Source organism: Perca flavescens, chromosome 3 (genome assembly GCF_004354835.1).
Source record: "Perca flavescens isolate YP-PL-M2 chromosome 3, PFLA_1.0, whole genome shotgun sequence".
NCBI classification, from domain to species: Eukaryota; Metazoa; Chordata; class Actinopteri; order Perciformes; family Percidae; genus Perca; species Perca flavescens.
Window position 1 is genome coordinate 42,683,369 of NC_041333.1, and position 15,568 is coordinate 42,698,936.

A 15,568-nucleotide genomic window follows, 5' to 3' on the forward strand; every position below is an offset into this window, starting at 1 on the left:
TTCAAACTTGCCAGAAAGACCACAAACACATCACAGTAACTTGATGCTTTTATTGTGAAAGACCACAAACACATCACAGTAACTTGATGCTTTTATTGTGAAAAGAGACAGAACTCAAAACTAAACATGACACAAGTCAACGGCATTTCTACAGTTTGATGATCACAGCTTCCATCTTTAAAGAAGTTTACAATGTTCACCAGGAATCTGTTCAATCATTCTGAATTATTTTATACAATGTTCATTCATTAGTTCAATAACCTGAAATATTTCTGTTAGTGTGATCCTGTACAGACTCAACTGATCAGCAGTGAGAAACAGGAGGAAACTCTCCGTCCTACAGAGGACACAGAGACACTGAGGCATCAGGAGATTGGAACCCAAACCCAATCCCAGGATAGAGAGGCTGAGTGAATGTGGTGTTGAAGGTGTAGAGGTGGATCAGTGAGTCAGAGGAGACTGTGTAGAAAGACAGAGAGCCAGCAGGACAGTCCACATACACTGCTACTCTACCAGAGACAGAGGAGGAAGAGATGGATGTTGGTCTGTTATTGTGCCAGACAGAGTAGCCACGATCAGAGCAGGTCAAACTCCAGGACTGATCATTAGATCCAAACTCACAGTCTCTACTGTCTCCTATCCTGCTGATTCCTCTGTAACTCACTGATATATAAACCACTCCTTTCCTCTCAACCTCCCAGTAACAGCGACCAGTCAGACCATCTCTACACAGCAGCTGATGACAGTCAAACCTCTCTGGATGATCAGGATATGGCTGATTCTCCCCCATCACTAATGTCACCTTCCTGTTGTTGTCAGACAGTTTGAGTTTTCTGTTCACTGTGTTTGTGTCCAGTGTGAGTTCACAGGAATCTGATGGAGAGAACGAGACACAACACAGCTGCAGTTATTAACCAATCAGCACTCTGATGATGACATCAGAGGGTTGAATGAGTGATGTCACAGTTTGATGAATGAAATTAAAACAGACTTACACTTCCTCAGACCTGGTGTCAACCATCTGACTCCAGCAGGCTCCACCCTGAAAGGAGGAGGGGGGGGGGGCATTGTGGTGGCAAATTTTATTTTAACCATTTTGTTTAATGATGTTAACCATTTGTTTAATGATTGTTTTAAACCTCCACAAAATCCTACTCCTTCCTCTTAGACTCTTAAAGACCAGAGAGGGACAGCTGCAGCCATGAACTCTCAGCCTAGAAGTTTTATTTTTAAGAAACTCTAGCTTCTCATTTTGTTTAACTTTTAGCAGACAAAGTGAAGAAGGCCAAAAACCATGTCTCCTTCTGTCTCCTGAGATAAACTGTTGTTTAGGCTAATGTTAGGAACAGAGAGCAGAGGGGAAGGTGAGACAATAGTGTGACTGTTAATGATGTCCTCTTTTCAACTATGAGCATGCTAAAGATATTTGAAGAGGGGTGGCTTAACGGAGTTTCTTCACTATATGATGTTTGGATGTTTAGACTTTAGGTTAGAAAGACATTTTCAGTTGTGCTGCTGTACCTTTGAAACTGTGTTTCTCCATTTGCAAATGTAAATAAATACTCAAAGACCAAACTTTGGTTTAATTCTCAAACAGTCGTTATTCCTTTTGATTTTATCATGAATATCACTAAACCCTATTGCTTCAAGAAAAACTTCCACCACAGCATTACATCACTCTCACACACACAGCTTCATTCTGATCAAATGTAGAGTTGGAATTTACTCATTTATATTCATATTTGGGCTGTCAATCAATTAAATAATGTAATTCAGTTTAATTTCCTTTGTGTGTCCAAGTGTCCAATCATAAGAGAAGTTATGTCATGACACTTTCCAGATAGAGGAGGTCTAAGTCAGGATTTTATTTCATAGTACGCACAAAAGCCGTCCTCCTCTAAAGCTGTTTACTGCTCCAGAAATCAGCTGTTCTTATAATAGACTATTTGATGTGTATGAGAGTGTGTTCCTAGTGTACTTTATCATATCATAATGACCAGGTCATGAGAATATTACTGAAACTACAGCTTTTTGTTCTATAGGATGGAGAAGTCTGTCTCTAGTTCCTGATAAACTCATCTACAGTATAGGCTGCTATATGAACGCTGTGCTATTCAACCACAGCGGCATGAAAATAAAAGCCCTACAGAGGGACATGAATGAGATATGTTATAGGGTACTAATGACAGCATGTGACTATAACGTTTGGACATTTATGCATTCATGAATATATAAATCGGATGGAGATGTCTGTCTCTAGTTCCTGATGAACTCATCTATATATATATATATATATACACAGGCCAAAAGTTTGGACACACCTACTCATTCAATGCGTTTACTTTATTTTCAAGGCTATTTACATTGTAGATTCTCACTGAAGGCATCAAAATACATACAATAACACATGTGGAATTATGTACCTAACGAAAAAGTGTGAAATAACTGAAAACATGTCTTATATTCTAGTTTCTTCAAAGTAGCCACTCTTTGCTCTGATTACTGCTTTGCACACTCTTGGCATTCTCTTGATGAACTTTTCAGTCTTGAAGGAGTTCCCAGAGATGCTTAGCACTTGTTGGCCCTTTTGCCTTCACTCTGCGGTCCAGCTCACCCCAAACCATCTCGATTGGGTTCAGGTCCGCTGACTGTGGAGGCCAGGTCATCTGGCGCAGCACTCCATCACCCTTTTTCTTGGTCAAATAGCCCTTACACAGCCTGGAGGTGTGTTTGGGGTCATTGTCTTGTTGAAAAATAAATGATGGTCCAACTAAACGCAAACCGGATGGGATAGCATGTCGCTGCAGGATGCTGTGGTAGCCATGCTGGTTCAGTATGCCTTCAATTTTGAATAAATCCCCAACAGTATCACCAAAACACCCCCAAACCATCACACCTCCTCCTCGATGCTTCACGGTGGGAACCAGGCATGTAGAATCCATCCGTTCACCTTTTCTGCATCGCACAAAGACACGGTGGTTGGAACCATCCATCCATCCATCCATCCATCCATCCATCCATCCATCTTCATCCGCTTATCCGGTATTGGGTCGCGGGGGGAGCAGCTCCAGCAGGGAACCCCAAACTTCCCTTTCCCGAGCAACATTAACCAGCTCCGACTGGGGGATCCCGAGGCGTTCCCAGGCCAGGTTGGAGATATAATCCCTCCACCTAGTCCTGGGTCTTCCCCGAGGCCTCCTCCCAGCTGGACGTGCCTGGAACACCTCCCTAGGGGGAGGCGCCCAGGGGCATCCTTACCAGATGCCCGAACCACCTCAACTGGCTCCTTTCGACGCGAAGGAGCAGCGGCTCTACTCCGAGCTCCTCACGGATGACTGAGCTTCTCACCCTATCTCTAAGGGAGGCGCCAGCCACCCTCCTGAGGAAACCCATTTCAGCCGCTTGTACCCTGGATCTCGTTCTTTCGGTCATGACCCAGCCTTCATGACCATAGGTGAGGGTAGGAACGAAAACTGACCGGTAGATCGAGAGCTTTGCCTTCTGGCTCAGCTCTCTTTTCGTCACAACGGTGCGATAGATTGAATGTAATACCGCACCCGCTGCACAGATTCTCCGACCAATCTGCCGCTCCATTGTCCCCTCACTCGCGAACAAGACCCCAAGGTACTTGGGGTAAGGACTCATTCCCTACCTATTTGATGTGTATGAGAGTGTGTTCCTAGTGTACTTTATCATATCATAATGACCAGGTCATGAGAATATTACTGAAACTACAGCTTGTTGTTCTATAGGATGGAGAAGTCTGTCTCTAGTTCCTGATAAACTCATCTATAGGCTGCTATATGAACGCTGTGCTATTCAACCACAGCGGCATGAAAATAAAAGCCCTAGAGAGGGACATGAATGAGATATGTTATAGGGTACTAATAACAGCATTTGACTATAACGTTTGGACATTTATGCATTCATGAATATATAAATCGGATGGAGATTAGTTCTGTCTCTAGTTCCTGATAAACTCATCTATATATATATATATATATATATATATATATATATATATATATATATATATATATATATACATAGGCCAAAAGTTTGGACACACCTACTCATTTCAAGTTTTTCAATTTTCAAGGCTATTTACATTGTAGATTCTCACTGAAGGCATCAAAATACATACAATAACACATGTGGAATTATGTACCTAACGAAAAAGTGTGAAATAACTGAAAACATGTCTTATATTCTAGTTTCTTCAAAGTAGCCACTCTTTGCTCTGATTACTGCTTTGCACACTCTTGGCATTCTCTTGATGAACTTTTCAGTCTTGAAGGTGTTCCCAACAGTCAGGAGTTCCCAACAGTCAGAGTTTTTTCGGTTTCCTGCTGAGAACCATGGCCTCAGATTTAGAGGTGCTGATCCTCATCCCAACTGCTTCACTCTCGGCTGCGAACCGATCCAGTGAGTGCTGAAGGTCGCAGGCCGATGATGCCATCAGGACCCCATCATCTGCAAAGAGCAGCGATGAGATCCCCAGCCCACCAAACCGCAACCCCTCCCCACCCCGACTACGCCTCGATATCCTGTCCATAAATGTTACAAACAGGATTGATGACAAAGCGCAGCCCTGGCGGAGGCCAACCCTCACCTGAAACGAGTCCGACTTACTGCCGAGAACCCGGACACAGTTCTCACTTTGGTCGTACAGAGATTGGATGGCCGTGAGAAGAGACCCCTTCACCCCATACTCCCGCAGCACCTCCCACAGTATCTCCCAGGGGACCCGGTCATACACCTTTTCCTGATCCACAAAACCCATGTAGACCGGTTGGGCATACTCTCAGGCTCCCTCCAGGATCCTTGCGAGAGTGAAGAGCTGGTCCGTTGTTCCACGACCAGGACGGAATCAGCATTGTTCCTCCTCAACCAGAGGTTCGACTATCGGCCGAACCCTCCTTTCCAGCACCTTGGAGTAGACTTTACCAGGGAGGCTGAGAAGTGTGATACCCCTGTAATTGGCACACCACCCCGGTCTGCCACTCCTTTGGCACTGTCCCAGACTTCCACGCAATGTTGAAGAGGCGTGTCAACCAGGACAGCCCCTCCACACCCAGAGCCTTGAGCATTTCTGGACAGATCTCATCAATCCCAGGGGCTTTGCCACTGTGGAGCTGTTTGACTACATCAGTGACTTCCACCTGGGAAATTGACAATGATCCCCCATCATCCTCCAGCTCTGCCTCTAACATAGAGGGCGTATTAGTCGGATTCAGGAGTTCCTCAAAGTACTCCTTTCACCGCACTATTACCTCCTCAGTTGAGGTCAACAGTGTCCCATCCTTACTGTACACAGCTTGGATGGTTCCCCGCTTCCCCCTCCTGAGGTGGCAAACAGTTTTCCAGAAGCACCTTGGTGCCGACCGAAAGTCCTTCTCCATGTCTTCTCCAAACTTCTCCCACACCCGCTGCTTTGCCTCTTTCACGACAGAGGCTCTAGCCCTTCGGGCCCTTCGGTACCCTGCAACCGCCTCCGGAGTCCTCTGGGATAACATATCCCGGAAAGACTCCTTCTTCAGTCGGACGGCTTCCCTGACCACCGGTGTCCACCATGGTGTTCGTGGGTTACCGCACCTTGAGGCACCTAAGACCCTAAGACCACAGCTCCTCGCCGCAGCTTCAGCAATGGAAACTTTGAACATTGTCCACTCGGGTTCAATGCCCCCAGCCTCCACAGGGATGCACGAAAAGCTCCGCCGGAGGTGTGAGTTGAAAGTCTGTCGGACAGCGGCCTCCTCCAGACGTTCCCAATTTACCCGCACTACCCGTTTGGGCTTACCAGGTCTGTTCAGAGTCTTCCCCCACCCCCTGACCCAACTCACCACCAGATGGTGATCAGTTGACAGCTCCGCCCCTCTCTTCACCCGAGTGTCCAAAACATACGGCCTCAGATCAGATGAAACGATTATAAAATCGATCATTGACCTTCGGCCTAGGGTGCTCTGGTACCAGGTACACTTATGAGCATCCCTATGTTCGAACATGGTGTTCGTTATAGACAATCCATGACTAGCACAGAAGTCCAACAACAAACAACCACTCTGGTTTAGATCAGGGAGGCCGTTCCTCCCAATCACGCCTCTCCAGGTGTCTCCATCATTGCCCACGTGTGCGTTGAAGTCCCCCAGCAGAACAATGGAGTCCCCCACTGGCGCCCCATGCAGGACTCCAGTCAAGGTCTCCAAGAAAGCCGAATACTCCGAACTCCTGTTTGGTGCATATGCACAAACAATAGTCAGAGTTTCCCCCCCCACAACCCGCAGGCGTAGGGAGGCGACCCTCTCGTCCACCGGGGTAAACTCCAACGTAGCGGCGCTCAGCCGGGGACTTGTGAGTATCCCCACACCCGCCCGGTGCCTCACACCCTGGGCAACTCCGGAGAAGAAAAGAGTCCAACCCCTATCCAGGAGTATGGTTCCAGAACCGAGACTGTGCGTAGAGGTAAGCCCCACCAGATATAACCGGTAGCGCTCCACCTCCCGCACCAGTTCTGGCTCCTTCCCCCACAGAGAGGTGACGTTCCACGTCCCCAGAGCCAGCGTCTGCTGCCCGGTTCTGGTCCGTCGAGGCCCCTGACCTTCACTGCCACCCGTGTAGCAGCACACCCGACCCCAGCGGTTCCTCCCACAGGTGGTGGGCCCATGGGATACGGTTGGAACCAAAGATCTCTAATTTGGACTCTTCAGACCAAAGCACAGATTTCCACTGGTCTAATGTCCATTCCTTGTGTTTCTTGGCCCAAACAAATCTCTTCTGCTTGTTGCCTCTCCTTAGCAGTGGTTTCCTAGCAGCTACTTGGCGATGAAGGCCTGATTCGCACAGTGTCCTCTTAACAGTTGTTCTAGAGATGTGTCTGCTGCTAGAACTCTGTGTGGCATTCATCTGGTCTCTAATCTGAGCTGCTGTTAACTTGCGATTTCTGAGGCTGGTGACTTGGATGAATTTATCCTCAGCAGCAGAGATGACTCTTGGTCTTCCTTTCCTGGGGCGGTCCTCATGTGAGCCAGTTTCGTTGTAGCGCTGGATGGTTTTTGCACACATTCAAAGTTTTTGGCAATTTTTGACCTTCATTTGTTAAAGTAATGATGGCCACTCGTTTCTCTTTACTTAGCTGATTGATTCTTACCTTAATATGAATTCTAACAGTTGTCCAATAGGGCTGTCGGCTGTGTGTCAACCTGACTTCTGCACACAACTAATGGTCCCAACCCCATTAATAAGGCAAACAATTCCACTAATTAACCCTGACAAGGCACACCTGTGAAGTGAAAACCATTTCAGGTGACTACCTCAAGAATCTCATTGAGAGAACACCAAGGGTTTGCAGCGCTATCAAAAAAGCAAAGCCTGGCTACTTTGAGGAATCTAAAATATAAAACACGTTTTCACTTATTTCACACTTTTTTGTTAAGGCGAGACACGGTAGGCAAAAACATTGTTTTTTTTTTACTGGTCAATTTTGAGATTTTTGGTTATTTGTGTTCAATAACATGTCTTCTTTCAGACATGTGGTGAAAAAAAGTCAAAAATACACATTTAGGTCTTTATTTTACTATACTTTGTCTGTTAGCGTCGGTAGATTTTTCCTAAATTCAACAAAAGTTGGCGTTCTAAATCATCCCGCTGCTCTGCGATCGCTGTCTGCACCCTGTCATCACATATACCGTTGGAAAGCTCGCTCTCTCCTCTACAATGGTGTCAGATCCAAATATGGTTATTTCCTTTTTATCAGAAACCAATCGTGAAAGTAAAAGGGGGGATTTAGCGCTAAATGCGCAATCTCATTGGCTGATGACAATTCCTGACAACGTGATTCGCTTAGAATGGTCACGTGACGCGCTCTGACATTTCCGCGGTAGTTGAATGTCAAAATAAATGCGTCGAAAATCACCTCAGAGAAGACGAAAACAGTTGTTATTAGTAAGAAGACACAGGGGATTACACACTAAGACAGCAGATGATGAAATACCTTCACAAAGTACGTTGATGTTTAAACTATCGTTCAGACAACAGGAGTTTTCAGACAGCGAGGTAATCAGACTGACTCTCTCTCTCTCCAAGCAGTTTACAGATAGTCATGGCCTACATGTCATATATTAAATATGTAGATGTCACATATATACTATTGTACTATAATTACTATAAAATACTAAACAAATCTGTAATTTTGGGATCCTAAAGTGGCTGTGAGTCCCTCAGGCTGTGGCAGGAAGATCCATATTTAGCTGTCAGTGGAGCTGCTGTCTCCTCTCCTAGGAGAACTACCAGCTTCTTTTCTAGTGGTAACTTTGGGAAATTTTATTTTTTTGGCTAGTTTTCCAAGGTGTAAATCTCTTAGTGAAGATACTTTTTTCCCAGTGGAGGAGGAAGTGCATCTCTGTCTGACCCAGTTGGTGGTCACTGAGCCTGTATTTAGTCAGGATCCGTCTCTTCTTCGTATCTCTGACAGTGTGAAAATATGTTTAATAACAATTTAGTCTACTTTGATTGCTTTCTCCAGTGTTCTAAATATTGGTCTTTTGAATGATTCATAAGAAGCTCATCCCTGTGTATCACCGGATGTCCAGTGACATATGAGAGGCACTCAGAATGACAAAGCACGCCTGAACTTGGTTATATGGGCCCAGTGTCCACAAACTGCAGCCAGTATGGCTATTTCTACATTCAATGAGGGTGCCTCTGCCATGCTGGCTGTGATGGAGAAATTGTGGCTTCAGAGCACAGACTGTTAATGCAATGAAGGATGACGACATGGTTAGGATCTCAAAAGCCAATAGTGTCCATACCGCCAGTGCAAAGTGGAGCTTAAAAGTGTAAGCACAGCCAAAAAAGTGAAAAGACACCAGCAGGAGATGGAGGAGGGCCCTACTTATGGTACTGGCATGGATATGGAGACTGTAAACTAACTTGGGGGAACCAGGCTGTGTGATGGTTGTGTTCTGTCAGTTTGAAGTTTGTGATGTAATGGTCTTCAGTTGAAGGCCATGTTGATGTGTTGTTTTGGATGTTATGATCAGTGATGGATGAAGCAGTAATGAGTTGTGGATGTTAAACAGTGTGATACATGGATTTTACTTGGACCTGAAGGAATATGGGTCTGTAATTCATGGCTTTCAATAGAAATTAGTGGAATTTTGCTATAAAAATCTTTAAAGCCCGTTTTCTCAAAATGACTTTTCTCTCATACTCCAAGAACGAAATCTCCACTTCAGTAGCACCTTTGTACACCAAACTTTCCAGTCTTGTACCTAGTTATGTTATGAAGACAATTACAGAGGGATTTGTAAATATATCATTCCTAGCCTGATTTATATAACATTTTATTCCAAAAAACATGGCGAAAATCGTTTTTTTAAGGCTATTGACAGTATCTTCTGATTTACAGGATAACAAAAGTAGATATCCATAAATCCCTCTGTAATTTTTTCTCCATCTAATATGTGAACACAATGAAAAAATAATTTTGAACGTGGCTTTATCAAATACTCAGATATATGCAAATTAGCGCATTTTTCATTAGATAATGTCTAATTTGCATATTTAAACATTAAATTACAGAAAACTTGTAATACATTTTCTTCTCATCTTAATGTAAGTAATCATCTGGCAGAGTTTCATGGTGATATCTGCTAGTTAAAAAAAAATTCCCTATTCACCTGTAGTGTCTCGCCTTAAGTACATAATTCCATATGTGTTCATTCATAGTTTTGATGCCTTCAGTGAGAATCTACAATGTAAATAGTCATGAAAATAAAAAGGAAACACATTGAATGAGAAGGTGTGTAACTCTGCTAACACAATAGCTAACTTTGCCAACAACAGCTAACTTTGCTAACAACTGCTAACTCTGCTAACAACAGCTAACTCTGCTAACACTACAGCTAATTCTGCTAATAATACAGCTAACTCTGCTAACAACAGCTCAATCTGCTAACAAAAGCTACCTCTGCTAACAACAGCTAACTCTGCTAACAACCGCTAACTCTATTAACAATTGCTAACTCTGCTAACGCAACAGCTACCTCTGCTAATAAGAGCTCACTCTGCTAGCAACAGCTAACTCTGCTAACACAACAGCTACTTCTGCTAACACAACAGCTAACTCTGCTAACACTACAGCTAACTTTACTAACAACACCTAACTCTGCTAACACAACAGCTAACCCTGCTAACAACAGCTACCTCTGCTACCAACAGCTAACTCTGCTAACAACCGCTAACTCTACTAACAACTGGTAACTCTGCTAACACAACAGCTAACTCTGCTAATAAGAGCTCCCTCTGCTAATTCAATTCAATTCAATTTTATTCATAGTATCAAATCATAACATGAGTTATCTCGAGACACTTTACAGATAGAGTCGGTCTAGACCACACTCTATAATTTACAAAGCCCCAACAATTACAACAATTACAGTAATTCCCTCAAGAGCAAGCAGTGCGACAGTGGCGAGGAAAAACTCCCTCTTGGGAAGATACCTCGGACAGACCCAGGCTCTTGGTAGGAGGTGTCTGACGGTGCCGGTTGGGGATGCGATGAGCAGTGGCAGTAATATTCACATTAATAATGGAACAGTGACTTCAAATGGTAGTCGTAGTAGTTCATGTCATATCAGTGCGCAGTGGCCCAGCAGAGCATGGACGGACGTAGCAGGAAGCAGCAGGGTTCAGCAGGATGCAGCATGACATTGCAGGGCACCGCTGAGCTTACCAGCTGCAACCAAGATAAGAAGTTAACACAATAGCTAAACCTGCTATCAACAGTTAACTCTGCTAACAACAGCTAACTCTGCTAACATAACAGCTAAATCTGCTAACAACAGCTAACCTTGCTATCACAACAGCTAACTCTGCTAACAGCTAACTTTGCTAACAAAACAGCTAACTCTGCTAACACAACAGCTAACTCTGCTAACAACAGCTAACTATTTTAGCACAACAACTGATTCTGCTAACACAATAGCTAAGGACAGAGAAGAGGAGTAAGAAGGCTATGCTACGCTAAGCTAAGGACTTTTGAGGCTTTTGCCTCAAAACCAAAGGAAAAAACCACTAGGCTAGCACGTCTCCTTCCCACTCAAGAGAAGCTGTAGTAGAGTAGTAAAGAAAGCTTCCTTCATATCCACAATAAAAAGTGGGTATATGCACCATCGGGGTGCCAAAGTGATGGTAAAAAAAAACAATATCTGCATTTCCCCCCACAGCCCAGTAAGCTGTTTAAGGAAATCATACAGATGGGCCGAAAATAGCACAAAAGAGTTCCAGACAGCAATCAGCTCACCCGAAATTCAAACCCTACTAGATACCTTTCTGGACACCACATATGTACACAGTCAAGAAGGCATAAATAGTGCAGTTAGACATGTCAATCACATCATCATGCAGACTGCAAAACATCACAATTGAAACTATCCAAAAATAAACCTAAGAATCCCAAATATGATAATTGGTTTGACAAAGAATGTAAAGAAATTAGACAAAATGTTAGGAGATTATCTAACCAAAAATACAGAGATCCAGGAAATGTAGACTTACACCTTCTTTACTGTGCCACACTTAAACACTACAAACGTACACTCAGAATCAAAAAAGCATAACACACACAAACATTAATTTAGGAGCCCATAAACAGCCAGTGGGCTCGATGGCATCATGAATCTTTTAGTCTGAGAGCCTGCCAACACCAACTACAACCCTCCATCACCATCAACAGCCCCCCTCAACCTGAACCACAGCCATCCACCTCCACCATAACTACACCAGACCATCACAACAACCTGCAGTAATGCCCACCCCCCCTCTACCACAGACCCACATAGAGAGGCCACTACCAACCAGCCTAAAACATCTGGAGAGCAAAAGAAAACCAGCAATGCTGAGATTATTATCCTTATAGATTCTAATGGGAAATTTCTGAATGAGGACCAGCTTTTCCCCAGACAAAAATTCACTGAAATCCAATGCCCGAGGACTGACAATGCCCTCCAGCTGCTCACTGAGCCCATCCTGGGTCAGCCTAGTCATATCATCATCCACACAGGTACTAATGACCTGAGACTACAGCAGGAGAGGGTAACAGAGTCTGTGAAGAGAGGAGCACAGAGGGCTACACAGACCTTCCCCTCATCAAAGATTATAACCTCTACCATCCTCCCACGAAGAGACTTCCATCCTGATACCATCCACCGGATAAATGCTGAAATCTCATGTGGATGTGCCCTCATGCCAAATGTCCACCTGGCCCACCCCCTACCCTCAACATCCACAGCCTTTATGATTATGTCCACCTCTGACTATATTAATATATCTAAAATTATATTATAATATTGTCGGTGAAACTTGAGGCTATCTGTTGTTTGATTTAGCTGGGAGATGTTTATCCTTAGACTTAGTTAAATCCAATTGTTTTTTATGATGTGGTTACAATGACTACAATGAAATGATATATTTAATTTGAAAATGTCCTTAAATTAATGAAAATTTCTTTTTGTGTTTTTGCCTTTAAAAGGTTATCAACCTAACTTACTAATACTGCTAGCTACAATCTTCTACTACTGCTAGCTACAATCTACTACTACTACTACTGCTACTAGCTACAATTTACTACTACTACTACTTCTACTACAACTAACTAACTAACTACAATATTCTACTACTACTACTACTACTACTACTAACTAACTAACTACAATATTCTACTACTACTAAAATATTCTACTACTGCTACTACTTCTACTACAACTAACTAACTACAATATTCTACTACTACTACTACTAACTAACTACAATATTCTACTACTACTAAAATCTTCTACTACTACTACTACTGCTAGCTACAATCTTCTACTACTACTACTACTACTAACTAACTAACTACAATATTCTACTACTACTAAAATCTTCTACTACTACTACTACTTCTACTACAACTAACTAACTACAATATTCTACTACTACTACTAGTACTACTACTACTAACTACAATATTCTACTACTACTACTACTAACTAACTACAATATTCTACTACTACTAAAATCTTCTACTACTACTACTGCTAGCTACAATCTTCTACAACTACTACTACTATTACTACTAGCTACAATTTACTACTACTACTGCTACTTCTACTACAACTAACTAACTAACAACAATATTCTACTACTACTACTACTACTAACTAACTACAATATTCTACTACTACTAAAATCTTCTACTACTACTACTGCTAGCTACAATCTTCTACTACTACTACTACTACTACTACTACTACTTCTACTACCACTAACTAACTAACTACAATCTTCTATTGCTATTAATAAATCATCTGCTGATTGTACCTACAAATTAAAATCCATGTAAAACAAACTAAACCGGAATTAAATAAAAGAGAAGTCAGAAAAAATCTGAATTGTCCCTTGTGTCCTTCAGTCCTTGAAGAGGCCTTTTTCAAGTTTGGGCAAAGAGCTGAAGTGTGAACCAAACATAACTTGACTAGTACTATCCTACAATTAAATCCCCTTTGAATGACCTCACCATGACATTAGGACATTACGGTGTGGAATAACGTGATTTAACACAAGGCTCAACACCTAGAGACACCTAATACACTACTGCAGAGACATGAACACACGCTGACTGAAGCCATCACTTTCACGCAGTATGACAGGATGCTGCATCACATGAAGTCAAAATGAATGGAATTACCAAAGAAACCAAAACAAACCCACAACAACCGGTCATATTTACTCATACGGTGACCACAAAGCAATCAAAAACACAAATAACACAATCAGCGATCAACAGGCCTCCCCACAAATTCCAGCCAAGCAGCGGAGGCTTAACACACACGTCATCGCGCACATACAAAGGCACAATAGCCTCTGACACTGCTGAAATCTTTAACACCTAAAGCAAGCAGTAATAGCTATAAAATCATTTCACTAAAATGCTGGAAAATACATTAAATTTACCAAAAGCTGCTCATCATGTGAAAAAAAGTACATCCAACTTTCTTTCATTAACTTTACATCTAAAAATGTAAACAAACTTGTAGCGTATACAATATATAAAATGAAATTGATAAATATATATATATTTTTTTTTTAGAAATTAATATATTGGCCTTTAATTATGAAAATATAACAATCTCTTGGCCAGCAGAGGAGGCCTTATTGGCCCTGATGGCTAACCTCTGATTTACAGATTGCGCATTTACACATTGTTATCATTAGATCAGTGTCTCATAGAACAAAATGTACGCACAGTGCGAACAGGATTAGGGCTGCCAACGCCACTGCCACATTATCATTTACAGAGACCCAACAATCCCCCCAAGAGCAAGCATTTGGTGGAACAGTGGACCTTTCTCTGTAGATAAACATCAACAGTACATCACTCTCACACACATATATTGTGTTTGCACCGCAGGGACTAGGAAAGACTTTTTGAACTCAGAGTCGGTACTCACCCAGCACAAGAGGAACTTTAAGGAATAATCGGTCCAGATGTCAGTGTACGTTTCTGATCGATCACATGAGCCATGCAGCACCCGCAACTGACATTTTAAACCTCTAGCTAACTAGTCTGCCAAAAGATTATATTGATGCTTCATCCATACACTCTTCTCACAGCGTAGAAAGCACATTGCTTTGTGCTAAGCTAGGCTAAACCTGTCCTGGACTTTTCTCTTTCGAGATGAGAATGATTTGATCCCGGGAAAGAGGAAAAAAGGATGTTTCTTAAAACCACGGATAGTTCCTTTAACATACAGAGATGTGTCCAAACTACATCAATTATTAACAAAAGGGAGTTATCATTTTAGTTCCTGGAGATGAACTCCTTTAAAACTTCATTACACAAATATTTTCTTTATGTTCATTAGTGTTTGTACCTGAGAGTTTCCAGTCTCCATAGAGGATCCTTCAGTCCCTCTGACAGTAGCTTCACTCCTGAGTCTCCTGGATGATTGTAGCTCAGGTCCAGCTCTCTCAGATGGGAGGGGTTGGAGTGGAGAGCTGAGACCAGAGAAGAACAGCCTTCCACTGAGACCAGACAGCCTGACAGACTGCAAATACACAGAACAACACACAGGAATTCTCTGTCAACACGTGGAGCCATGTTTGTTTGGTTTTTTGTCCAGGTAGCCTCGGTAAACCATGATGAACTTCCAGCAAATTTGAGATTTGCTCTGCAAGTCAGTCTGGCGAAGAGCCCATTCAAACCCATTTCCAATGTCCCCAAAATCGAGGCACCAATTACAACCACTGAGGCGGGCTTTACACCAATCACAACCGCTGAGATGAGCTTTACGCGACGACGATAGGTATGAAGTTGGTGTCCGCGTTATTCTCGCACATGTAGGGAACCTCGTGTATTAACCTGCAACATGTCAGCTGTTTGGAAATTCTTCAGTGTGTGTGCAGAAAATAACATGTTTGCAATATGCAACACCTGCAAGGAGGGACAACACTAAAAACCAAAATCATTTTTTTTAATGTGATATTGGATGTGAAAAGCGTCACCCAGATCTTGGTCTGATTGGTTGAA

At 42.8% G+C, this 15,568-nt stretch overlaps 1 protein-coding gene across 1 annotated transcript in view; it reads right to left on the reverse strand.

Moving 5' to 3' along the window:
* Positions 1–337: 337 nt before the first annotated feature.
* The window catches only part of LOC114553062 (NACHT, LRR and PYD domains-containing protein 3-like), a 256,918-nt gene continuing 241,687 nt past the window's right edge, over positions 338–15,568 (reverse strand). Inside the window, exons 13-15 of the mRNA XM_028574157.1 lie at positions 14,913–15,086; positions 996–1,042; positions 338–873 (exon numbers count right to left, since the gene is read on the reverse strand). Of these exons, the coding sequence (XP_028429958.1) occupies positions 338–873; positions 996–1,042; positions 14,913–15,086 (757 nt within the window). The remainder of the gene's footprint in view (positions 874–995; positions 1,043–14,912; positions 15,087–15,568) is intronic.